This window comes from Myxine glutinosa, chromosome 14 (genome assembly GCF_964187855.1).
Source record: "Myxine glutinosa chromosome 14, kmMyxGlut1.1, whole genome shotgun sequence".
Classification (NCBI taxonomy): domain Eukaryota; kingdom Metazoa; phylum Chordata; class Myxini; order Myxiniformes; family Myxinidae; genus Myxine; species Myxine glutinosa.
In genome coordinates this window covers 81,320,107-81,346,918 of record NC_136274.1, presented here as the reverse complement: position 1 = coordinate 81,346,918, position 26,812 = coordinate 81,320,107, and the positions used below count along the sequence as shown (strand labels likewise).

Sequence of the window (26,812 nt, the reverse complement as noted above, 5' to 3'; positions counted from 1 at the left end):
CTGTTTGAGTGTCTACGGGTTGACTCTCAAGCATGTACAACGCAATTTAATTGGTCTAAATGTAAAGCAGTTTGGGTCGGTGGTACGCTACCTTCTGCCCTTCCAATTCTCCCTATGTATTTGACATTGGGAAAAGAAGGTGTGAAATACCTCGGCGTTCATCTTGGAACCCCTGGTTTTGTCAAAAGGATTTGGGATGGTTTACTCCACCAAATTAGCAATAAATTAAACAGATGGAGAGGAATTTTGTCGACCTTGGTTTTTTGAGGTCGTGCCCTGGTAATTAACAAACTGGTGGCCCCTCTCTTATGGCATAAAATTATTGCCTTGCAGGCACCTGCAACGTTGGTGTCATCAATTAAAAAATGCTTACTTGACTTCTTTTGGGATGGCAAACTGGCTAAAGCCAGAGACTATTTGCCTTCCACTGGCATAAAGTGGTCATGGACTTGTGGACATTCTTTGTCGGGTGATGGCCTTCCGAGTCTCTACAACTCGTCGTTTTATATTTCTGGAGGCCTTGCCCTAGAAATCTACTGCAAACTGTACATTAAAACAAGCCGGCATGCTGAGCTACAATTGTGAACTCTTTTTCATGGAGCTGCAACATGTCGATGCTTCGCTGCTCCCTGACTTTTACCAAGATGTCTTGCATATCTGGCAGTTCATTTCAGTAACTCGGCAAATGGAGACGTACAACAGTGAAAGGTTCCTCTGGGAACCCCTTTTCTACAATGCCCTTTTTCCTGCTATTCCTCACCCACGTGCTTTTTTGCAACATTTTTTGAGTGCTGGCTTGAGCACGACTCGGGACCTTCGTGACTGTAACAGGAGCAGTTGGTTCTCCGCAGGACATCTTCAAGTAAGAACTGGTGTCAGATCTTTGAGGAGCGTAGCCAAGGTCCTGCAGGAAATCCTGTGTGTGTTTAGGCACTTGGGCCTGAGCTTAACCACCAACATTGGTGACCACCATACACCACCATAGATCTGTGCTAGCTCTAGCCTGCCGGCTGATAGCGCCACATCTATCTTGTTGTTCTCATCACCACTTTCCAGCAACGATAAAAAGAGACTATCGTTTGTGTATTTCAATCCGGTGTCCCTTGTAACATGCCGGTTTCTTTTGGGGCTTGATGGAAAGAGAAACTGCCTTCTGGGTCTCCCTCCCATCCGCAATGGTCTGCAATGTATGTTTCACCGATTGTTAAAAGAACTGGTGATATTGCTTGGAGACTCGCCCATATGGTGTTGCCCTCCAATGTTTTATTACATCGTTTTAATGAGGCTAATTCAGTGGAATGCCCTTTTTGTATGATTTCTGAAGACCTGAAGACTGATATGGCTGAGCCGCAAAAATTAGTACCCAACCCCTCCCCTGAAGATGGCTGATTCCTCTGCCTCCCCATCCCCTCCCTTGATGGACGATGTCCCATCCGATAATGTGGAGGGATGTGATGATGGTGAGGAAGTAAATGATGAAAACCAGTATGCCACATCATCTGAGCCATCTGATATAGATGACTCCATTCGTGAATGTGGTGGCTTGTTGTTGAACAAGAAGAAGGAAACGAAGAAGAAGGAACCCCTCCAATCCCTCCCTCTGAGATAAAAAGGTTTCTTAAGGGCACATTCCGTGAAAGGAATATTGTCATAGGAACCTTTTTTCCAGAGCTACCAGATTTTATACATTCCACTGGATTGATGGTAAAGCGGCCCAATGATTTTAATTTCAATTCCTCCCAACGTCACCGGCTAAAGAAGTGTATACAAAAAGCTAAGAATGAACTGTTATCAAAAAATTGAATGGTTGTCACTCCTCCTTGTATTTGAAATGAGTTTCTCGATTTGTAACTTGAATATTAACGGAGGATGTAGCTCTATCCGTAAAGTTCAAGTAAGGGATTTTTTGTTGCAGAAGAAAGTTGATATTGCCCTTTTACAAGAGACCCATGCCAACGACTGCTGTGTCGCAGAGTGGTGTAGGCTCTTCCCTGGCCTTTCCTTTTTTAGTAACAGTGACTCCCATAAAAGCGGTATAGCAATAATTCTTAGCCCTTCCTTTTCCCCTTCATTGCTTAAATTCGACGAAATACAAAAGGGATCTCTGGCATCCCTAGAATTCCACTACTGTGGAAAAGTTTATACTATTTTTAATATCTATGCCCCAAGTACGCCTGTAGCTCGGCGAGATTTTTAAAATAACCTTGGGACACACCTAACTTCCCTCGACAGCCAAAATGCCCTAAAAGACCAAGACAATCATGTTTGTATTGGTGGAGATTTTAATTTCACCCTCCAACCCCATCTAGACAGGAACAGTGCAGAGCCCCATCCTGCCTCCACAAATACCCTCACCAAATTTTTAAAACAAATGAATTTCACAGATATATGGCGGGTACAGCACCCATCAATCAGGCAATATACATGGTGATGGTGTTGATGCATTCAAAATAATATTGTACTTGCTCGCTTGGACAAGTTTTATGTTAATCCTCCACTTGAACGCCTCGTTCTGTCATCCCAAATTTGCCCATCAGGATTCTCGGACCACAGCGCAACATTTCTCAATTTCTGCCCCATGCCCGAAACACAAGAGTGCTTTTTGGAAATGTAATAATAATTTACTTGTTGATAGTACCTTTAAGGACTTTTTTTTCCTGAAATTTGGAATATCCTGGTTGCCTCCCAAGGGAATTTCCCAAACCTCAGACAATGGTGGGATAATGCCAAAACGCACATCAAACTTTTCTGCCAGCAATATCGTGCGTATGGTGTTCAAGACGAAAAAAAAAACCACAACCTTACTTGAAGACGAAATTCTGGAATTACAGGAACAGCTCCAGGGAACCGCAAGTGTGAGCTACCAGGAAATGAGGCAGCAAATTCATGGAAAACGGCCTTGCTGAATTCCATATCTGAAAGGCGAGCACAAAATGCTTTTTTGCACCTGAAGATGAGGTACATACATGACCTTGATGCTCCAACCAAATTCTTATTCAGCCTTAAAAGGGGGGCCTCTTCATCAGTGATTACACACTTGCTGCATGATGGGGAACTCCTTTATGAAGATGGCAGAATCAGGGAATGTGCCTGGAATCATTTTAAGCAACGGTTTATGCGGCACGACATTAACCATGAGGCAATATATGAACTTATTTCTAACCTTCCAACATTGGCGGAGGATCAGAAGCAGCAGTTGGAGGATCCTCTTAGTTTACCTGAGCTGACCGCTGCCTTGAAGGCCTTGGAGCCCGATAAAGCCCCTGGACTGGATGGGCTGACCAGCGAATTTTTCCAGTGTTTTTGGGACGCCATTGGACCTCACCTACTACAGGTCTTGAATGAATGTTTAGAGGATGGAGAGCTGCCGTGGAGTTGCCTGAGAGCAGTCACCACTTTAATTCCTAAGAAAGGAGACACTCAACTTATAGAGAATCGGCGTCCTATTTCTGTTTTATGTACGGATTATAAAATTTAAGCCAAAGCCTTGTCCAATCGCATGAAACCTTTTATGAATGTACTAATAGGAGAACATCAATCCTTTTGTATCCCTGGACATACTATTTTTAATAATGTCTTTCTTATCCGTGATACCATTCGGTTTTGTAACAATTTTAACAAGAATGTTGGTCTGTTTTTCATTGACCAAGGAAAAGCCTTTGATTGTATTGACCACATGTACCTTTTTAGAGTTTTGGAGAATTTCGGTTTTGGGCCTATTTTTATCTCGTATGTTAAGGTTTTGTATTGTAATATGTCCAGTGTTCTTAAAATTAATCAAGTATTGTGTAGCTCCATTGCTGTGCAACAGGGAGTACAGCAAGGTTGCCTGCTATCTGGACTTTTATACTCTATTGCCATCGAACCTCTTCTGCTCCATTTACGTACGCACATTTCTGGCTTCACTGGATCAATTCTTACCACACCGCTAAAAGTCTCTGCTTATGCAGATGATGTTTGTATTTTTGTAAAAAAATTAATGCTGATGTCACTGCGGTGGCTCAGGCATTAAAGACATATTGTCAGGCTTGTTCAGGCCAGGTGAACTGGAAGAAGAGTGAAGCCCTTTGGATAGGACCTGGAGCTTGCCCGCCAATTGTCCTGCCAGGAGGAATGAACTGGCAGCAAAATAGCATCAAATACCTTGGTATTTTCTAAGGAGACAACACCTTTGAGCAGCAGAACTGGATCGGATTACCGGACAAGGTAATCGCGAAACTATCCTGTTGGAAAGGACTTCTTTCTCAACTTTCCTACCGCGGAAGAATTCTTGTCATCAGCAATCTCATCGCCTCTCTGCTATGGCATAAGATGATATGCCTACAACTGCCTGGGAACCTTCTTATCACACTCCAAAAGAGCATTGTTGATTTTTTTCTGGAGTGGGAAACATTGGCTCCAACCCGCCGTGGCATACTTACCGCTTACTGAAGGTGGCCAAGGTCTCATTGACATCCGTAGCCGGATTATGGTCTTCCGGCTTCATATCGTCAGTCAACTTTTATATGGAGATGAAGCCCTTCTCTGGAGGCCTCTGGCTAACTGCATATTGCAGCTTGCATGCAAACTGGGCTAATGCCGATAACATTTCTTGATGAACCCTCATCAAATCGATTTATCCTTGCTGCCCACCTTTTACAAAGGGGTGATGAACGCCTGGCAAGCCCTGTCCTTTTCCCGTGAAATGGCAACATACAACATCGAAATGTTGTTGAATGAACCCCTATGCTACAACCCCTTCCTGGAAAACAGTTTAAATAATAGAGGACTCGTTCAACGTTTTGTTGATGCCAAGCTGCTGCGAGTAAAAGACCTCATGACAGAGTCTGGGAGCCGCTGGTTGAGTGCTGCTGCTGTGGCACAAAAAACTGGAATAAAATCTGTCAGGATCATCTCTCGGTTCCTTCAAGGGATATCCACAACGTATCGTAGTACCTGCGAGGAACTTGGACCTTCCCCCGAGGAAACAACAGGTGACTTCCCGAAACTCCTTGTCTTCAGCCCGCCACTTAATCTGTCCCCTGGCCTGAACAGCCCTGATGATACTGCATTATCACTTCCCTCCTTTCCAAAGAAAACTTTGTACAACACGTACGTTAAAATTTTATATGCAAAAACATTTTCTGAGCACCCGAGGCTTTGATGGCGGGATTTTTTACTCCCAATATCGCCCAACTGTCCCAATTGGCGAAGTTTTTATCTCTTGCCGACTCCAAAGTATGTTGGAGATATTCAATGGAAGCTTGTACACTGGATTTTACCTTATAATGTTTTACTGAACCGGTTTTCTCCTGCTAATTATAATCTGTGCCCTTTCTGTGCATCCGTTGAAACTTTACCACATATATACCTTGAATGTGAACGATTGCAACCTCTTTTTACCTTTCTCCAGGAACGCTTTGTGAAACTCGGTTCTCTCTTCAATTACAATGTTTTTATTTATGGTGTTTTAGGATCGTCTTCCCTTAGGAATGTGGTTTTAATGAACTTTTTAATTGGTCAGGCCAAGTTTGCAATATACAAGTCCAGGAAGAAAAAAATGGGAAACGTTTCTGGTTCTTCACATGATGTATTGCTCACCTTTAAGGCTCTTGTAAGTGCAAGGTTAAAACTAGGGTACCGGTTTTTTAAAATGAACAAGAATTTAACATTGTTTAAAGAAAAATGGTTTTTAATGATGGCATATGTAAACTTGATGATGATTTGTTAATAATTTCTCCTTGAGACCATTTTAGTTATTGTGTTTTTTCTCTGTGCCGGTACATAACTGATCCTTTTCACTTCTGTAATAAAAGGAAGAAACAGTCAGTCTCACACACTCTCTCTCTCTCTCTCTCTCTCTCTCTCTCTCTCTCTCTCTCTCTCTCTCCCTCTCCCTCTCTCCCTCTCTCCCTCTCTCCCTCTCTCCCTCTCTCCCTCTCTCCCTCTCTCCCTCTCTCCCTCTCTCCCTCTCTCCCTCTCTCCCTCTCTCTCTCTCTCTCTCACACCCTCTCTCTCTCTCTCTCTCTCACACTCTCTCTCAACCTCTTTCGCTCGCTCTCAATTTTACTCGCTCAACAGCTCTCTCTCTCTCTCTTTGTCGCCCTCTCGTTCTCAAACATAAGCCGACTTTAGATGGTGTCTTCATATCTGGAAGTCTTTCACACTGAAATCCCCTTTTAATATCATTAATTTGGAGTAAATATCTCCTTCACAGGGCTTGGTCTGGACATGCACTGCTATCTTAGGGAAAAATAAAACCTCTCCACAAATTTGTGCAAATAACTTTTTCCACAAATTTGTGCAACCTTGCTATGTTGTCCCAGAAGTGTACAGTAGTAACATCCATGGATATGATTAGCTCATTTTTATTGTGTGCACTTGCACCAAATCTCTTGACAGGCTTTTCTGCACCTCGCATGGCGAAAGCTTTTTACAAAGTGTGATTGTGGTTGGAAAAAGTTTCTCTTTGGGACTGCTGTTGTCAAATATCTGCCATCAATACCCTCAGTTGCTTTAGGCCACCCATAATTGCATCTACCTTATTGTGTTGCTGACACATGGTCCTTCGCCTCTTGTGATTCTTGCCTGCAGCTTGCACACTTTCATATTGAGTTGCATCTCTAACGAACCATTTTTATCGTGATCGTGATGAAACGTGATCAAAAATCCTTTCATTTCATTGCAGGATCTGAATGAGAGAGCGCAGATCTATTTTAGAAAAGAGACATTAAGCATGGAAATTGACGATTTCTCGTCAGCCTTTAACACTATGCAGCCATTTACCCTTCTGAAGGTGTTGAGTGACCATAGCCTGAACCCCCATATCATACTCTGGGTGGAAAGTTTTTTACGAGACCGTCGTCAGCAGGTGAGGGTGAATGGTAGGGTTGGTAGCTTATCAAAGTTATCAATCTTGAATACTGGTGCTCCGCAAGGCGGTGTATTGTCACCTCTACTGTTCAGTTTGTACACCAATGGATGTGTGGCTCTTAAAGAAGTTTGTAACTTGATTAAGTACGCAGACGATACCTCCATTATTGGCTGTCTTTCCGATCAATCATCCTTTGTATCTTTACCTCGATGAGATTGACACATTGAACAAGTGGTGTGAGGACTTTTGTCTTACTCTGAATGTTTGCAAAACTAAAGAGATGATTTTGGACTTTCGGAAAGGTCACAATCATGAGCCTGTAACCATAAATGGTGATAAGGTGGAAATTGTTAGCAAATTTAAATACCTGGGCACCATTATTGATAACAAGCTAACTTTTGATGGTAATACTGATGTTGTGTACAATAAATCAATGCAAAGATTGTATCTTCTCAGGAAGTTGAATTCATTTGGTGTTTGTTCACGTGCGATACGGATGTTGACAAATTCCTTACTGATCAGTGTTTTATCATTTAATTTGATTTCCTGGTACAGTTATCATAATGTGCGGAATAAGTCACGATTGAGAAAGGTCATTACACTGGCATTTATAGCTGTAGGTGGGCCTTCAACTAGTCTGGAGTCTCTATACTTGCGAGCACTGAAAAGGCAGGTGGTGCAGGTGTGTACCGATGAGTCATTTCTTGAACGGACTTTTTGAAAAACTTTTGGGAGACGCTTTCGTGTGAGGAGGATGAAGAAGAACTATTTCAAAAAGTCATTTGTACCATGTGCAATTCCAATGCTAAATTCAAATTCAAATTCCTAGCCATTTTACTGTTTAGTCCATCTTCCATAATTTATATCTTTTTATTTTGTTTTCTTGTTCCCTTTGTGTTTCATGTTTTTATGATGGTTAACTTAGTGTCACCAAAGAATAATTTCTCTGAATATGGAACAATAAAGATTTATTATTATGAAACGCACGTGGAGAACAAACGTCAACAACTGTTTCAGGTTCTTTAAGCCAACGATATAATAGATAATAGATCCAATGTGGGTGCACGCTGATCAGTTTGTATGTCAGAACATTCAGAAAGGCGATCATGTGTGTTCCAATACAACACACATCCTTAGGGGGTGTATTTGGTTTTGCATGCCTTGACATTTCTTTTCCACTCATGCATGCTGGGGGGGATTTGACAGGCCCCTCCGTTTTTCCGTTTTGGGGGAGGGGGGGGGGGGGGAGAAGGGAAGGAGGACAAATTTACCCGTGTGAAGATGCTTTAGCCTCAGTGTTGCCCAGGTAAAAAAAGGAATTTGTAATACCCTCTGCCACCACCACTAGGTGGCGCTACACAGGACACATTTACATTGAGAATTTATGATCTTCAACTTAAATCATTCATAAAATGTAATATCACGAATACTACAAATAAATGTGTGCAAAATAAATTATTGTATTATGATTGGTGTAAATCATGACAACACAGCCACTCAGGTACAGTCATTATCTACAGTTAAAAAAGCCTGTTCCTCCGTAGTGATGCGTGGTAAGGTGTGCATAGTGAGCTGATCCATGCTAGTGTATATATAAATATATATATATATATATGTTTATATATATATATATATATATATATATATATATGTGTGTGTGTGTGTGTGTGTGTGTGTGTGTGTATATATATATATATATATATATATATATATATATATATATATATATATATATATATATATATATATATATATATATATATATATATATATATATATATACAGTCATACTCCGTTTTACGCCATTTAGACCACCTACGTCAAATCCGACTTTACGCCACTCTTCTAGAGTAAATTTCAGTTCAGCGAACGTCATTATGTGCGACTTTACGTCACTCCTACATCATCATCTCCTTTATCTCGAAGGAGGAGAAGATCATGCCAGGCTACAAAGTCGCGAAGGAGCGGCTAATGCTAATGCTTGGGGGTAATTGCACCGGCAACTTCAAGCTGAAGCCGCTCTTGGTGTATCTTGGTGTATCATGTGCGTGAGTATGAGGATGAGCTTTAGGCGCAAATGAGGAATTGAATGAGGATCTTTGGAATTAACTTGGTGAAATGAGGCATTGGTCGAGAATGGTTGTGTGTGTGAGAATCTGGTTATCGTTGAACTTGGTGAAATGAGGCAATGGTCTGGGATGACCGGAGAAAGTGTATGAGTGGTGTATTGAGGACATGTGTAATGGTGTTGAGTGATTGACTTGCATGGGGTGCAAGTGGATAAATGGAGAGAATACTTGGTGTGTGGGAATAAATGGTGTGTGGAGTGAGTAGTGTGGATTGAGTGGTGTGGAGTGCATGGTGCGAAGGAGTGGATGGGGGAGGATGGACCCCTTCACGAATACCCGGGGAGGGTAGTTTAAAGTTAGGTAGAGGGAGTAGGTAAATTGTTTGGAAATTGACATCTGTGGTGCAGGGAGTAGCAAGTTGTTGTTGATGCATATCCTTGTAAAGAACCGATCGACGTGTGCATGTGCACATGTGCATGGATTTGCAAATGCCTGCCTGTACGTCGTCGTTTCTGCGTATATCGCATCGTCCAAAAATAAAGAAGCAAGCAACTTCGGCCGCTCGAGGAAAGATGGGGCACGCCTACGACTCGGAGGCGAGCGTCGATCCCCGGGGCGGCTGGGTTCATGGAACCCTGAGCTCGTTCATTCGTCACAGACGACACGACACTACCAACGGGGAAACTGCTCGGACACGTTGGGTAAAGCACGCCGTGGTGAAGTGGAGCCACTCGGCACACAAGCCAGCTCACGGTCGACACGTCCGTGCCGGTCACCCCGTTCGAGGAGAAGACCCGGCCGATAGAAAACAACGGAGGGACTCCCGACGGGGAGCGGCAAAGATTCAGGGCGAAGCCGCAGCCTCCTCCAGTTATTTACTCTAGTTTTACGAATTACGGTGTTTGTCTTCATTTTAAGGCATTTTTAAGACATTACGCCCGGTTTACGTCAAAAACCGAGTTACGTCACGGCTTATGGAACCAATTAATGACGTAGGCCGGGGTATTACTATATATATATATATATATATATATATATATATATATATATATATATATATATATGTAAATTATGTATATATGTGCTGTGGAATATTCTTGGAAATGCCCTTTATATAATTTTTGGAAAACGTTATGATCACAACATATCATAAGTTGAATGAAGACGATTTGTAATACCGTTAAACCACCAAATGTGGTGCTATCTCAACCACATGCACACACACAGACTACATATATATATATATGTATGTATGTATGTATGTATGTATGTATGTATGTATATATATATATATGTAGTCTGTGTGTGTGCATGTGGTTGAGATAGCACCACATTTGGTGGTTTAACGGTATTACAAATCGTCTTCATTCAACTTATGATATGTTGTGATCATAGCGTTTTCCAAAAATTATATAAAGAGCATTTCCAAGAATATTCCACAGCACATTACCCACCGATGGTGGACCGAGAAGGGCACCCCCCACCCGGAGGGGCCGGAGTGCCTGCTCTAGTGTTATTCAATCTCAGAATATTGAACTTCTGTTCTACTTGAAGCATTCACCAATATAATACTTGCAGCATAATCGATATTCAACCCAATAGAGCACCTTGCTGCAGAAGTTACTGCAGAAGCAGGGGGGAAAATATTGAGTTCATCCATCTGCTTGTGTCATTTACTCGGCCAGAAATTATTCATTCATGCACACTCGTAAGTTTATTTTCTATCCAGAGCCCTCTGTTAATTTTTTTTGTGTGTGTGTGTTTTGATTGATAAATCCAACTTTTAAACCCTTTGCTCTTTATCTCCACCTTTCACATTCTTACCATTGGGCAGGTATCTGGTGCTCTACCTGAAAAGGAGAAACATCTGGCTGAGGTGTTGAAAGGTTTGACAGAGCTGCAGCAGCAGGTTGGCCAGCTGGGTGTTTGGACTGCTTCTACCAAGGAACAGCTGCAGGCGTTTCAAAAAGCTGGTCTATTGGGCAGTTCCACTCTCCAGGCAAGTCGAGATGGAGTTAACATTAACTAAATAAATAAATGGGAGTTCCCTTGGAAGGAACATCATTGCAGGAGGCCATTTGGCCCATCAAAGCCTGTGCTATGATTGCCAACCTATGGCTGTATGACTGTGTTCTATCCTTTTTAATTGCTGAGTGGTTAAGCTAGCACGTACCATTTTCATATGATTTACTGTGACTCAGCCGGGGTTCAACTGCATTTACATTTCCCCTTTCCAACCACATTGGGACTCTGCCCACTCACAGCACAATTTGACTCCACCAAACCAGAATGACCATCGAATCCTGCCTCCTTTCTATGTTTGGCCCTTAAATAATGCCCTATGGAGATCTTACTCCACCAAGCCCCACCTAACCCCAGATCTCATTCCATCACGTTCGTTGATGCTCACCCTTACTGGATGGTGCTCCTTAAAACTTTTCTTTGCTCTACGAAAGAAAGCATCACTCTACCATTTAAGATCTCCCTCCACCATCGTGTCTTCCTCTACTTCATGTATTTCACTTGGTCTCATTACAACCCGAGACTTGACTGCTTCCCCTCACCACAGTAAATTCCCTCACTTTACTTGTCGGCCATCACCGTTAAGAATAATTCATTGCTTGGAATCCTATCCCCACATTCATTCCTTCCTCCTCACCATTTCATTTACCCTCGTCCTCCCTTTGATTTACCTCCGTCCTCAGAGCTGCCTCCCTTTGGCTCATCATCTTAAACCATTGCTGCGTTTCACCTTCATCCAGGAAATTGTCACTTGGCAGAATCCCTGCAACAAATCTTGTTCAATAGAATTCTCTGTTGTTTGTGGCCTTTGTTGGCTTTGCTTATTTATACCACCGTGGGCACAGGTCCTCATTTGTAAGCAGTCCCAATCTCATCTGCCAGACTGTGTGCGACATGAACCCGAACCACTCGCTTCGATAATGGTTCTTGTCGAATCGGCTTCGTGAATAGCTTTGAGCTTTAGGATCAGAAGCATGCCTCATAGTTTTATACCATTGCTTGCACCACCATTGCTAATTTATTCCGATTTTATTTATTTATTTATTTATTTATATATATATATATTATATATATAATTGGAATAAATTAAATAAGTTAAGCACGTAGCTTTAGGACTATCTTTTATTTTCGACAGTCTTTCGGCCAAATCGACCCTCTTTTCGGTCTACAAGAACAGCAGGCATGCATATAAGCCATTGGTATGCTATTGATACATAAATAAAATACATACAAAAAGACCGAAATATCGTTAATGGCTGCTCACTTTCATAAAGTTCAACGAAAGTGAGCTTACAGTTGATACTGTACTGTACACGCCTACATATATAAACACATACAGGCACATATTCATATATTGTTTATATTCATATACATACACTGCCTGCATTTGTTAATGACATATGTAAAGGGGTGTTTTATGAAAAAATGAAGTGAATGAGTTTCAGTGAATGAGTTGAAGTCGATTGAATGCGTTGGAACATCCATTAATCAAATTTATGCCATGAGTGAACATCGTCCAAAGTTTGTGCATCCAAAAAGATTAAGGTCTTTGTGGTGTGTGATCGATTTACAATTGATTCGATTGCAGAGATTTGAATATCGTCTATTGAGTGATCTCAACCTTACACTGTACATTTTAATCAACCAGATCACTCAATAGACGACATTCAAATCGCTACCTTACAAACAAACAACAACATGCATTTTAAGGCCATTTTCCCTGCGAGAGCCGGGGTGAGCCTTGTGGTCCCCATGACAATCTTCTCCATTTTGCCCTATTTTCTGCATCTCTCCTTGTTAACCCCCTTGCCCGCATTTCTTCTTCCACCATCTTTAGCCAAGTCTTTCTCGGTCTTCCCCGTCCTCTACTTCCTTCTACATTCATTTCCATCACTCTTCTCAACCAGTCACTTTCATCCTTCCTCAACACATGACCAAACCATCTCAACCTGTTCCTCTTCACAACATCAATCACAGGCTCTATTCCCATCATCTTTCGCAATTCATCATTTGTCTTCCTCTCTCTCAACAATACTCCGCACATCCACCGAACCATTCGCATTTCCACCCTTTCCAGCCTTCGTTGCTGCTCTACGTTCATTACCCGTGTCTCACTCCCATAAATCATAACACTTCTCACACATGCAGCATACACCTTTCCCTTCAGCTTCAACGACACTCCCCTCATCATCAGCACGCCACTCAGTTCCCGAAACTTCTTCAATGCACATCTCACTCTAGCAACCGTTGCCGAGTCTGATCCACCTTCTCCATTCAGCATGTCTCCGAGGTAGCAAAATGTTTTCACACTTTCCAGCTTCATACGTCTCCAAGATCCAACTCAACATTTCCTCCATCTGCAGCTCCCTCTGTGCACACCTTACATTTGAATGTAGCTGCCACACTGGTTAATGACCCTCTCAGACCACTGCATTATTGATGAACCCACTCAGCGCACATTGTACATTGAATGGAGTTCACTCCGACACCCTTCCTGCACACAGCACATGGCCACTTCCCAGTTCTTTCCACCTCACCACATGCTTTACCACTTGCCATCACCTTCGTCTTTCCGATATTCACCTTCAGACCTTTTGTCTCCATACATTCCTTCCACTTGTTCATCTTTACCCTCAGTCCATCCATACTTTCCGCAATCAACACCATATCATCTGCATACAACAACTCCCACGGTAAACCCTCCTTTACGTTCTGAGCCATCACCTCCATCACAGCTACAAATAGTAGTGGACTCAGTTCCAACCCCTGATGCACTCCCACCTTCACCTCAAACTCACTACTGTTCCCGTCCTTCGTCCTTACAGCTGTGCGCGCTCTTTTGTACATTGCCATCACTACTCTGATCAACCATTCCTCCACTCCTAACTTCCTCAATGCCCATTTCAATACTTCGTGTGGAACCCTATCGAATGCTTTCTCCAGATCAACAAACCCAAGAAACAACTTCTTCCTCTTCTCCATGTACTTCTCCTGCAACTGCCTCACAATAAATAGCACGTCTGTCGTTCCTCTTCCTGGCATAAATCCAAACTGCATTTCGTCGATCTTCACCTTCTTCCTTATCCTCCTCTCCAACACCCTTTCCAATACCTTCATTCCATGCTCCAATAACTTTATCGCTCGGTACGAGCCACACTCCAGAGGGTCACCTTTCCCCTTGTATAGAGGGACGAGGGTACTCAGTTCCCAATTCACTGGAATGCGGCCTTCTTTCACCACCAGATTACAGATCTCTGTCATTCTCTTCACACCCCAACTTCCCGCTGCCTTCAACATATCTCCCACAACTCCCGTCGGCCCTCCCGCTTTTCTACTCTTCATTGCTTTTATCGCTTCCTCAACTTCCTTCTCAGTTATCTTCTCTGCCGGTCCTAAAACTGGGTTACTCTCTATGTTGCCATCCCAATCATTCTCTGTATTCAACAGCATTTCCATATATCTCTTCCATCTTCCTTTAATTCCATCTGGGTCCACAACGATTTGTCCCACTTCATCCTTCAAGCAACTCACCCCCATCACATCACACCTCTTTTTCGCTATCTGCTTTGCAATCCTGAATACCGCTCTCTGACCCTCTTCCGAATCCAAGCGTTCTCCGAACATTTTCCTACATGCCTCCTGCGCCTTTGCTACCTCTTTCTTTGCAGCCTTCTTGGCTGTCTTATAACTTTCATGCTCTGCTTTTTCTGCTCCCGTACGCTTCGCCTTCTGCCACTCCTTGAACTTCTTCCTCTTCTCGTCAATCCTCTTTCCAACTTCATCATCCCACCACCATGTTTCCGAGTGCCTCGGTGGTCCTTTTGTCCATCCACATACCTCACCAACGGCTCCCAACAGACTATCTTTCATTGACATCCAACCACTTTCAAGCTCAACCACATCATCCTCTACCCTACTCAGCCTCTCTTTTAATGCCTCCCTTACTGTCACCTCTTTCAACCTCCACACCTTCATTCTCGGTTGGTACTTCACCCGCCGAGCTCTCCTCGCACCTTTCACCCTTATGTCGCAGACAACCAAGTGGTGCTGTGAAACAGCCTCCTCCCCCGGGATCACCTTTGTGTGCCCCTATCTTGCCGGAGGTGACCCTATCTACCCCGGAGGTGCCCCTATCTTGCCTACGCACCATCAGGTAGTCAACGGTTGTCGTTGACCCACCTGACATGTATGTAACAAGCTTATTATCCTCTTTCTGGAACTGAGTATTACAAATCAACAAATCCGCTCCATCAGCAAACTCCAAAATCCTTTCACTTTCTCCATTTCTCACCCCATATCCGTAACCACCATGAACTCCCTCAAAACGTCCATACTCCTTCCCACATGTCCATTTAGGTCTCCTCCTACCACAACAACTTCCTCATCTTTCACGTTTTCCATCAGCTTCTCTATCGCACACCAGAACTTGTCCTTCTCTTCATCGCTCCGACCAATCTACGGAGCATATCCCGAGATGACGTTCACCAAGAGCTTTCCAATCATCATTTTCACCATCATCAACCTATCACTCACTCTAGTCACACTCACCACACTGTCTACAAACTCCTCAGAAAACAGGACACCAACACCATTCACGCCCTCCGGGCACCCTTGCCACACAAACTTGTATTTCTGTCCCTGCCTACCCTTCACCATTCTCACACCACTTCCCTTCCATCTCATCTCTTGCACACAACATATGTCCACTCTTCTTCTGACCAATACTTCCACCACTTCTCCTGATCTCCCTGTCATTGTCCCTACATTCCATGTCCCAAACCTCAGAAACCGATCTCCACTTCAGGCTGTACCCTGCTCATATGCAGTTGTAATTGTCATGGTTCTCTTTTTGAGTCAATGTTTTTATGGCCGGATGCCCTTCCTGACGCCAACCTTCTTAGTCGCCTCTTACGACACGCAGAGATACGGTGTACCTATTCTAAACCGAAGTACACACCGGGATCTCTCTCTACTCTCATCATCATCTCATCTCTCTCTCATCCAATCTCTACCTTACACTGTACATTTTAATCAACCAGATCACTCAATAGACGACATTCAAATCTCTACCTTACACTGTACATTTTAATCAACCAGATCACTCAATAGACGACATTCAAATCTCTACCTTCCAATGTACATTTTAATCAACCAGATCACTCAATAGACAATATTCAAATCTCTACCTTACACTGTACATTTTAATCAACCAGATCACTCAATGGACGACATTCAAATCTCTACCTTACACTGTTCATTTTAATCAACCAGATCACTCAATAGACCACATTCAAATCTTTACCCTACACTGTACATTTTAATCAACCAGATCACTCACAACAACAACATGCATTTTAAGGCCATTTTCCCTGCTAGAGCCGGGGTGAGCCTTGTGGTCGCCATGACAATCTTCTCCATTTTGCCCTATTTTCTGCATCTCCCCTTGTTAACCCCCTTGCCCGCATTTCTTCTTCCACCATCTTTAGCCAAGTCTTTCTCGGTCTTCCCCGTCCTCTACTTCCTTCTACATTCATTTCCATCACTCTTCTCAACCAGTCACTTTCATCCTTCCTCAACACATGACCAAACCATCTCAACCTGTTCCTCTTCACAGCATCAATCATAGGCTCTATTCCCATCATCTTTCGCAATTCATCATTTGCGAACCAACCAGAATCAACCAGATCACTCGACAGACGATATTCAAATATGACATTAATATTCAAATAACTTATTTAATTTCTTCTGATTATTTATTTAATGCAAATGACGCGCCCTGCTCATATTATGAAGTTTCTGAAGGGTCTCAGTTATATATATTGTTACGGATCCGGGGGACGGCACTCCCGTTAGCAAGGGGGGGTTAATCCCCTTGTCCTGTTAAGCTGGCCGTCCGCCGGTCCTGGAAGTATGACGTCACTTCCGGTCGGTGGTGAGTAGGGTTGTAAGCCCAATCCGTCCTACTACCTAATTACCACTACCGGCCGTAAGCGAGGAGATACTCCCACCCGGGCCGCAGCGTGAATGGATGCGCCGAGCGAAGTGAGCTGCGACTCGGGCCATTAACAAAGGACTAAACCCGACTCCGAGCGTTGTCCGAATCGTGCCACAGGTACTCAATTGGGAAGGGACTAAAGCGATCGGGGGAAGAAGAAACCAAAGTAAAGGAAGAACAGATATTTATTAATTAAGTACACGAAACCCGAAGAGGAAATGAAAGAAGGGCATTTACAAGGAGAGGAAGAAGCAGATACACAGGGCAGCCTTAAACAGTCTTATATTACCATACGCCCCACAGAACAAACAGACTTACACGGATAGGGAATGGCTGGAAGGGGGAGAAGGTCCAAGCAGATGGCAGGGCAGGAAGGTCCTGGCAGATGCACAGCGTTGAGGTCCGCTCCAGTCCACGCTCCGGTCCATGCTCCGGGCTCGAGGCGAAACCCGGCGGCAGTTGCACGTATGGTTTCACCCAGTCGGACAATGCGTATATACTGCGGTATTGTCGTCGTCAACGGACCCACTCTCCTGCCTTACGATTCTTCGTGTTCTCACCTGGTACCTTGTATTTCGGACCTTCACACTCATCTCTCGAAGCAGTCCCTCGCAGCCGCTTTTATTGGGCGTTCTTGTATCCAGCCACCGGCTCCTAGGACACGCCTACCGGTCGGCTCGCCTCGGCTCTGGTTGGCCGGTGAGGGCTTGCTGGCTCCACCTCTTGAGGAGACATTGACAGGCCACGCCTCATTCCTGGCGCTCGAACCCACTCCTCCCTTTTTTCCTCCAGATTACCGCGTGCGTAATGGCGGCTTGGGGCCAGCAAACGAACCAAGACAAGGGGCAGCGAATGCTGCCCTACCGCTACTGCACTTTGAAGAGAGGGAGATGATCGGGGATAATTGAAGGGGCCTATCTTATTTGATTAATGCAACGTAGATTCAACTATTGGGAGCAGATCCTTAACTAAAACACCTAATAATGAGATAACTACAGAGAGGTCCTATGGTGTTCTACGTGTGGTACATGGACTAACTAGGGTGCGATCTTTAATATTAGCCATGGGAGTATTTACAGGAGATTATTTATAAGGGAACATTTACCAAAATTTACAAAATGAAGGTTCTAAAAACCGTAACACAGCACCTGTCTCTCCTCCAGGGCCGTCCCGGCCCGAAATAACTTTAACTTAATGTGACACTCAGGTGTAGTAACCCTATACTATTAACCTTACCCTTGAGTGTGACAGTTCTAAAACAACTAAGTATGTCCCGCCTGCGACGTTGCATCCTACCTAACAGATTCACGCCCACAGGATAACCGAATCACGGAATGATTTCCAAACTACACATAAAGCTGGTGGAGAGCATTATTTACAAGACACTAATTATGTACACTGCAAACCCAGGACCTGTCTTTTGGGAGACAAAAATATGTTTTGAAAGAGGAAGGAGCATGCACTGCACTGTACCGATACACCATACCCACATGCCCGGGGATGCACAATTGATATTGCAGTGCACCCCCGAGCACAAGAGCATTACAATTCACCAAAGCACCAAAGCACCAATAAATACAATAAAGCACCACAGTCATGACAATAAAAACAAACTGATGACCTCGTTCTTGTTTCTCCCGCTCTGCTGGCCCGATGTTTCTTGATGTTGTCGTTCTTGTGGCTTGCTGCCTATTTATAATAATAAAAAGGCACACAACGCGTCCATTTTAATTTATTTATGGCCAACAGGGGCCAACTAAGGGTGGTCCACCTGTATGGCATAGGGGCCACCTCACCGTGGTCCGCAAGCAAGCTTTTCTCTGGCCACCATGGCCGGTCCCAGCAGAGGTGCTAGGCCCCAAAACGTGGGGTCAATAAGTGTGTGGTGCTTGGCCACAGAAATGTGTGGTCCATAAGGCGGTGCTAGGCCGCAAGTTGTGCGTTCCATAAGGTGGTGTACCGGTCCAGGCAGGCTGGCAGCGGCGGTTCAGGCACACAACTGCGGCTACCTGCGCACTCCCCCCGGACCCAAAATAACAAGCCGTGAGTGGGGAATGAAGGACACAGCAAGCATCGGGGCAAGGCCGCAAGGGTACACATTAAAACAAGGTAATGCAAGGTGAGGTGCACATGGGAGCGAGCGGAGAAAGCTCGTCCCTACTATACGTCACCCCCACTGTCACCTACCCTACCTTTGCCCTTACCCCGTATTTACAAAATTCTACACATTTACAAATTCGTCACTACTGTCTCGTCTTCCCCATATCTCCCCTAATCCCAATTGGTTATCAATCCCCCTAATCCAAATTTGCCCCCAATTCCAATTCCTCATCAATCCCTCCAAAGGAGGAAGAGATGGAATTACAGCACAATGTCACACTTACGTCATGATGCGTCTTCCAATCCAACCAAACATTTACGAACACAACATCATGGTGTGGAGTTTATTTCACCTTGGTGAGTGGCTGCATATGGTGCAAAGGGATTTCATTCTACCTATCTTCTAAATGACATTACCATTCTTTACACTACCCAGGGTCTTTCCCTGCAAAACCATTGGCCACTTTACTCTATGCAGTTCTAAAAACCAATTCCCACTGACCATCTGTGGCGCTCACCAATTTGGGGTCTCACTCCCCCGATTCAATTCCCGGTGCCCTCGCACAATTTCAGGGCTGGGTCGTGTGGCGCTCCCAGCAGGCCTGCTCACCTGCACACCTCCGCCACCGTAGCTTCCTCCCGAGCTTACCTGCTCCTTACCCTAACCTATCTTAGAGAAGGCCCTCTGGCTCTCTCCCCACTACCGCCCTCTCTGGCGTCAGGCTACCCGGGTCCGTCCCTAGATCCTCGGGCCCCACTGAACACTACTGGCTCCCAGAGCCTACCTGCGGCCTCACCTGGCCGACAGACTAGCAGTGGCGGAGTGCCCATTCAACCATACACACTAACAGGCCACACGCCCAGCCAATTTACCCTACTACTGCACCCATCCAAACACCATTCTACACACGCACCACAGACGTCAATATCCATCATAATTTACCTATGCCCTCTACCTACTCTTAAACTACCCTCCCCGGGTACTCGTGAAGGGGGTCCACCTTTCCCCCATTCACACCTTCGCACCATGCACTCCCACTCCACATTTTCCACACGCTCACTCCACACCATCCATTCTATACTCCATTCATTCCAGACCATTTATTCCCCACAACCATTCTCACCTGTATTTGCACACCTGTGCCCACACACCTGGTGCCACCTGAACCCTCCTTCCCTCCAGGACCATTCACTCATTACAACGCACAATCACACTTTTCACAATACTCTGCTCAATCACTTTCACCTCTCACACACTGCATCATCTGATCTAACTACTCCCTTCTGAAACTCGTGCTTCCCAGTCGGCCCTTATACTATTGCACTCCCACGTCGTTATAATCCAACTAATCTGCTACGTCCCCTCTACAGGTACAATGTCGCTACTTAACTCTCATGTTACCTACGGTCATCTTTCTAGATCCCTATCATTTTATCCTAACCCTCCCGGGCTAGTTTGCACAGCCACCCCATAAACTAATGCTCATGTGCCCTGATAGGATGGGAGGGGTGGCAGAGTTGCCATCCCTCCACATTGGGCATCTCCCATTATCAATTTTGCCCATCCAATTTTGTTTTTGCCAATCAAATTGGCCCATCAAATTTGCCAATCCAATTTGCCGATCATATTCACTATCCCTACCAAATGTCCATTAAACTTTGAGCCTCGGTGCGTCATGACATTTTCAAAGCTCGGCTTCACAAAGCCGATCAATGAATGCGGGTGGTTTGTCTACTGCGGTTGGGTCCGTCCGGCACTCGATGCAGGGGAGGAGGTTTCGTCGGGCCGAGATTCCAAGGTCCACCTCGGGGCGGAGCCTTTCGGTCTCCTGCCCGATGGCCCAATCTTGCCCGGCCGGAACGCCGCAACCACAAGGGGGCGCTGTTCCGACCCCTCCTACCTCCCCTCGAACCGGGCCACCCGCTTTGCCTGGCAAAGCGCGAAACCGACCGTGCAGGGCGGGGCCCGGCACGGATCGCGCACGGCGGTTCTTTTGAAACCGCCGTGATTATGATCCTCGCCGGTTCCCGCAGTACACAAAGCCCGGCACGGACCGAGAGCTCGCGTTGGCCTAACCGCTGCTCCGGTCAACGTCGATGCCTTACTCGCATGCTCACATCCACACGCGACTCATTCCCATACTCACACATTCTCGCACGCCAACGCCTTCCGTACATCCCATGCACTCTGTTATTGCACTTTCTCTTACACACCACCCAGGTACACTCATTCCGCTCACAGACTTCCGCCAAACCAACACATCCGCCAAACCAATACATCCGCCAACCCAACACATCCGCCAAACCAATACATCCACCAAAACAACACATCTGGCAAACTAATACAGCCGCCAAACCAACACATGCGCCAACTCTTTTGCACACCCAATCATGCGCTTCACCACCAACTCAGGTGTGCATTCCCGCACACGCTCAACCATTCCAGGTGTGCATTCTTTCTCACTCGCCACAACCAACTCGCACTCCGTGTCACTCTCACCACCATACTCTGTCGTGCATTCACTCCCGTACTCTGTCGTACATTCATTCTCACTCTCGACAGCACACTCTGTTCTCATGCACTCCTCTGTTACACACCTTTCTCGCGCACCTTCTTGCGCATCCTCTCCGGTACATACGCCGTACCGGTCGCACACCTCATCCTTGGCCTTTCACGAACGCCCGGGTCTAGACCAACACCCAAGCTCGCTGAACCTCCCTTCACACCATATGCATTTCCGATTATATCGCCACTCCCCTCGGCGCCTCTTCTCCTTCGCTCCTCCTCCGCCACCTGTAAGCTCTTTATTTGGTCAGTAAGCACATCATCATGCTGTGAGCACAGACCTTGCACATATTCCATCACTTCCTCCATTCTCTCTTTCTTAGTCTCCCTCCGGCTCTTTTTAATTTCACTTACCCCCTCTTCCACCTCCTCCAACTTCTGTTTCACCTCCTTTATTTCCTGGTGCGCCCCTTCAATTTCTTCCTCTAAGGCCACCTTGGTCGTTTCTATGTGCGTCCTAACTTCTCTCTCTCGTCTCCAATGTCTCTGTCACCTCGTCCAACCTCTTTGTCAACCCCTCGTGTACCATCTGACATTCTTTCTTCGTCGCTATCAGCTCTTTCTTTATTTCCTTCTGGGTCGCTTTCAACCCTCCTATCACCGCCGTGTTCTTTTCCACCTGCTCCCCTAGCTCCTTTTGTCCCACTGTCAGCTGCTCTACTCCTCGCGTCAGATCTTCTATGCCCACCTGTAACCTAGCCGTGCTGTTCCTCACCTCTTTCTCCATGCGCTCCTCACCCCACCTTACCTCGTCGCGTACCCCCACGACCTCTTCGCTCACACCGTGCCTTATATCCTCCCCCATCTCTCCTATTTCTTTGGTGGATGCCGCCCTCATCTGTTCCAGCTCCCCCTTGTGGGTGTTCAATTTGGTTTCTAGCCCGATTTTTACCTCCTCTATCTGCTCCCCCATTTGTTTGATTTCCCTGGCGGATTGCTCCCGTATTTCCCTCAATTTGCCTTCCATATTGTTTTCTAACCCCTCTCACCCATTCTTCACCCCTTCCATTTGGTTCTCCTGGGTGGCCATCCTATTTTCCAATCCCGATAACCCGTCCTTCATTTCCCCAATTTGGCTACCCACGTCCTCCAATTGGCCCCCTAATTTGCCTTCTAGCCCCCCTATTTTGTTGTCTAATCCCCCCAATTTGACTTCGCATATCATTTCTTAATTTCCCAATTTGGCTCCACAATTCCCCAATTTGGTTTCCCATCTCGTTTTTCAATTTCTCACTGGTACCCCTTGCTTCGTCCCTCATTGCATCCATCTTACTCCCTGTCTCTACCATATAGGCCCTCATTTGTACCATGAAGGTGTCCAGATAGGATTGCACATCCATAACTCCCATTTGCGCGGCAGGCGTGGCCCTCGCCGCCATGTGCGAGGTGCCATTTTGTGCTCCTGCAACCTCGTGCGAGGCGCCGCCATCTTGTGCGCCTGCAACCCCCTCTACCACACCTTCATTATCCTCCTCCTCTATCTCCCCATCTCCTCCCTGGGGTCCTGGGTCGATTCTACCTCCTCATTCTCCCCTGCCGGCACCCGATCGCCTTGATCATCCAAGGCACAATTTCAATTTAGTAGTGTTAATAAAATTTCGGCCGCTCAAAATTTTGACCAAATTTTTTAGATGTTAAAAATTTGGTTCGGGTCCAATCCCACTCCTGACACCATTTGTTACGGATCCGGGGGACGGCACTCCCGTTAGCAAGGGGGGGGGGGTTAATCCCCTTGTCCTGTTAAGCTGGCCGTCCGCCGGTCCTAGAAGTATGACGTCACTTCCGGTCAGTGGTGAGTAGGGTTGTAAGCCCAATCCGTCCTAATACCTAATTACCACCACCGGCCGTAAGCGAGGAGATACTCCCACCCGGGCCGCAGCATGAATGGATGCGCCGAGCGAAGCGAGCTGCGACTCGGGCCGTTAACAAAGGACTAAACCCGACTCCGAGCGTTGGCCGAATCGTGCCACAGGTACTCAATTGGGAAGAGACTAAAGCGATCGGGGGAAGAAGAAACCAAAGTAAAGGAAGAACAGATATTTATTAATTATGTACACGAAACCCGAAGAGGAAATGAAAGAAGGGCATTTACAAGGAGAGGAAGAAGCAGATACACAGGGCAGCCTTAAACAGTCTTATATTACCATACGCCCCACAGAACAAACAGACTTACACGGATAGGGAATGGCTGGAAGGGGGAGAAGGTCCAAGCAGATGGCAGGGCAGGAAGGTCCTGGCAGATGCACAGCGTTGAGGTCCGCTCCAGTCCACGCTCCGGTCCACGTTCCGGGCTTGAGGCGAAACCCGGCGGCAGCTGCACATATGGTTTCACGCAGTCGGACAATGCGTATATACTGCGGTATTGTCGTCGTCAACGGACCCACTCTCCTGCCTTACGATTCTTCGTGTTCTCACCTGGTACCTTGTATTTCGGACCTTCACACTCATCTCTCGAAGCAGTCCCTCGCAGCCGCTTTTATTGGGCGTTCTTGTATCCAGCCACCGGCTCCTAGGACACGCCTACCGGTCAGCTCGCCTCGGCCCTGGTTGGCCGGTGAGGGCTTGCTGGCTCCACCTCTTGAGGAGACATTGACAGGCCACGCCTCATTCCTGGCGCTCGAACCCACTCCTCCCTTTTTTCCTCCAGATTACCGCGTGCGTAATGGCGGCTTGGGGCCAGCAAACGAACCAAGACAAGGGGCAGCGAATGCTGCCCTACCGCTACTGCACTTTGAAGAGAGGGAGATGATCGGGGATAATTGAAGGGGCCTATCTTATTTGATTAATGCAACGTAGATTCAACTATTGGGAGCAGATCCTTAACTAAAACACCTAATAATGAGATAACTACAGAGAGGTCCTATGGTGTTCTACGTGTGGTACATGGACTAACTAGGGTGCGATCTTTAATATTAGCCATGGGAGTATTTACAGGAGATTATTTATAAGGGAACATTTACCAAAATTTACAAAATGAAGGTTCTAAAAACCGTAACACAGCACCTGTCTCTCCTCCAGGGCCGTCCCGGCCCGAAATAACTTTAACTTAATGTGACACTCAGGTGTAGTAACCCTCTACTATTAACCTTACCCTTGAGTGTGACAGTTCTAAAACAACTAAGTATGTCCCGCCTGCGACGTTGCATCCTACCTAACAGATTCACGCCCACAGGATAACCGAATCACGGAATGATTTCCAAACTACACATAAAGCTGGTGGAGAGCATTATTTACAAGACACTAATTATGTACACTGCAAACCCAGGACCTGTCTTTTGGGAGACAAAAATATGTTTTGAAAGAGGAAGGAGCATGCACTGCACTGTACCGATACACCATACCCACATGCCCGGGGATGCACAATTGATATTGCAGTGCACCCCCGAGCACAAGAGCATTACAATTCACCAAAGCACCAAAGCACCAATAAATACAATAAAGCACCACAGTCATGACAATAAAAACAAACTGATGACCTCGTTCTTGTTTCTCCCGCTCTGCTGGCCCGATGTTTCTTGATGTTGTCGTTCTTGTGGCTTGCTGCCTATTTATAATAATAAAAAGGCACACAACGCATCCATTTTAATTTATTTATGGCCAACAGGGGCCAACTAAGAGTGGTCCACCTGTATGGCATAGGGGCCACCTCACCGTGGTCCGCAAGCAAGCTTTTCTCTGGCCACCATGGCCGGTCCCAGCAGAGGTGCTAGGCCCCAAAACGTGGGGTCAATAAGTGTGTGGTGCTTGGCCACAGAAATGTGTGGTCCATAAGGCGGTGCTAGGCCGCAAGTTGTGCGTTCCATAAGGTGGTGTACCGGTCCAGGCAGGCTGGCAGCGGCGGTTCAGGCACACAACTGCGGCTACCTGCGCACTCCCCCCGGACCCAAAATAACAAGCCGTGAGTGGGGAATGAAGGACACAGCAAGCATCGGGGCAAGGCCGCAAGGGTACACATTAAAACAAGGTAATGCAAGGTGAGGTGCACATGGGAGCGAGCGGAGAAAGCTCGTCCCTACTATACGTCACCCCCACTGTCACCTACCCTACCTTTGCCCTTACCCCGTATTTACAAAATTCTACACATTTACAAATTCGTCACTACTGTCTCGTCTTCCCCATATCTCCCCTAATCCCAATTGGTTATCAATCCCCCTAATCCAAATTTGCCCCCAATTCCAATTCCTCATCAATCCCTCCAAAGGAGGAAGAGATGGAATTACAGCACAATGTCACACTTACGTCATGATGCGTCTTCCAATCCAACCAAACATTTACGAACACAACATCATGGTGTGGAGTTTATTTCACCTTGGTGAGTGGCTGCATATGGTGCAAAGGGATTTCATTCTACCTATCTTCTAAATGACATTACCATTCTTTACACTACCCAGGGTCTTTCCCTGCAAAACCATTGGCCACTTTACTCTATGCAGTTCTAAAAACCAATTCCCACTGACCATCTGTGGCGCTCACCAATTTGGGGTCTCACTCCCCCGATTCAATTCCCGGTGCCCTCGCACAATTTCAGGGCTGGGTCGTGTGGCACTCCCAGCAGGCCTGCTCACCTGCACACCTCCGCCACCGTAGCTTCCTCCCGAGCTTACCTGCTCCTTACCCTAACCTATCTTAGAGAAGGCCCTCTGGCTCTCTCCCCACTACCGCCCTCTCTGGCGTCAGGCTACCCGGGTCCGTCCCTAGATCCTCGGGCCCCACTGAACACTACTGGCTCCCAGAGCCTACCTGCGGCCTCACCTGGCCGACAGACTAGCAGTGGCGGAGTGCCCATTCAACCATACACACGAACAGGCCACACGCCCAGCCAATTTACCCTACTACTGCACCCATCCAAACACCATTCTACACACGCACCACAGACGTCAATATCCATCATAATTTACCTATGCCCTCTACCTACTCTTAAACTACCCTCCCCGGGTACTCGTGAAGGGGGTCCACCTTTCCCCCATTCACACCTTCGCACCATGCACTCCCACTCCACATTTTCCACACGCTCACTCCACACCATCCATTCTATACTCCATTCATTCCAGACCATTTATTCCCCACAACCATTCTCACCTGTATTTGCACACCTGTGCCCACACACCTGGTGCCACCTGAACCCTCCTTCCCTCCAGGACCATTCACTCATTACAACGCACAATCACACTTTTCACAATACTCTGCTCAATCACTTTCACCTCTCA

General features: G+C 46.0%; 1 protein-coding gene across 10 annotated transcripts in view; it reads left to right on the top strand.

The window, feature by feature from the left end:
* The window catches only part of LOC137439963 (dystrophin), a 1,283,433-nt gene that overhangs the window by 968,466 nt on the left and 288,155 nt on the right, over window positions 1–26,812 (top strand). For all 10 annotated transcript variants that reach the window (XM_078768445.1, XM_078768443.1, XM_078768444.1 and 7 more), the window contains one exon: window positions 10,757–10,921. In XM_078768445.1, the coding sequence (XP_078624571.1) occupies window positions 10,757–10,921 (165 nt within the window). The remainder of the gene's footprint in view (window positions 1–10,756; window positions 10,922–26,812) is intronic.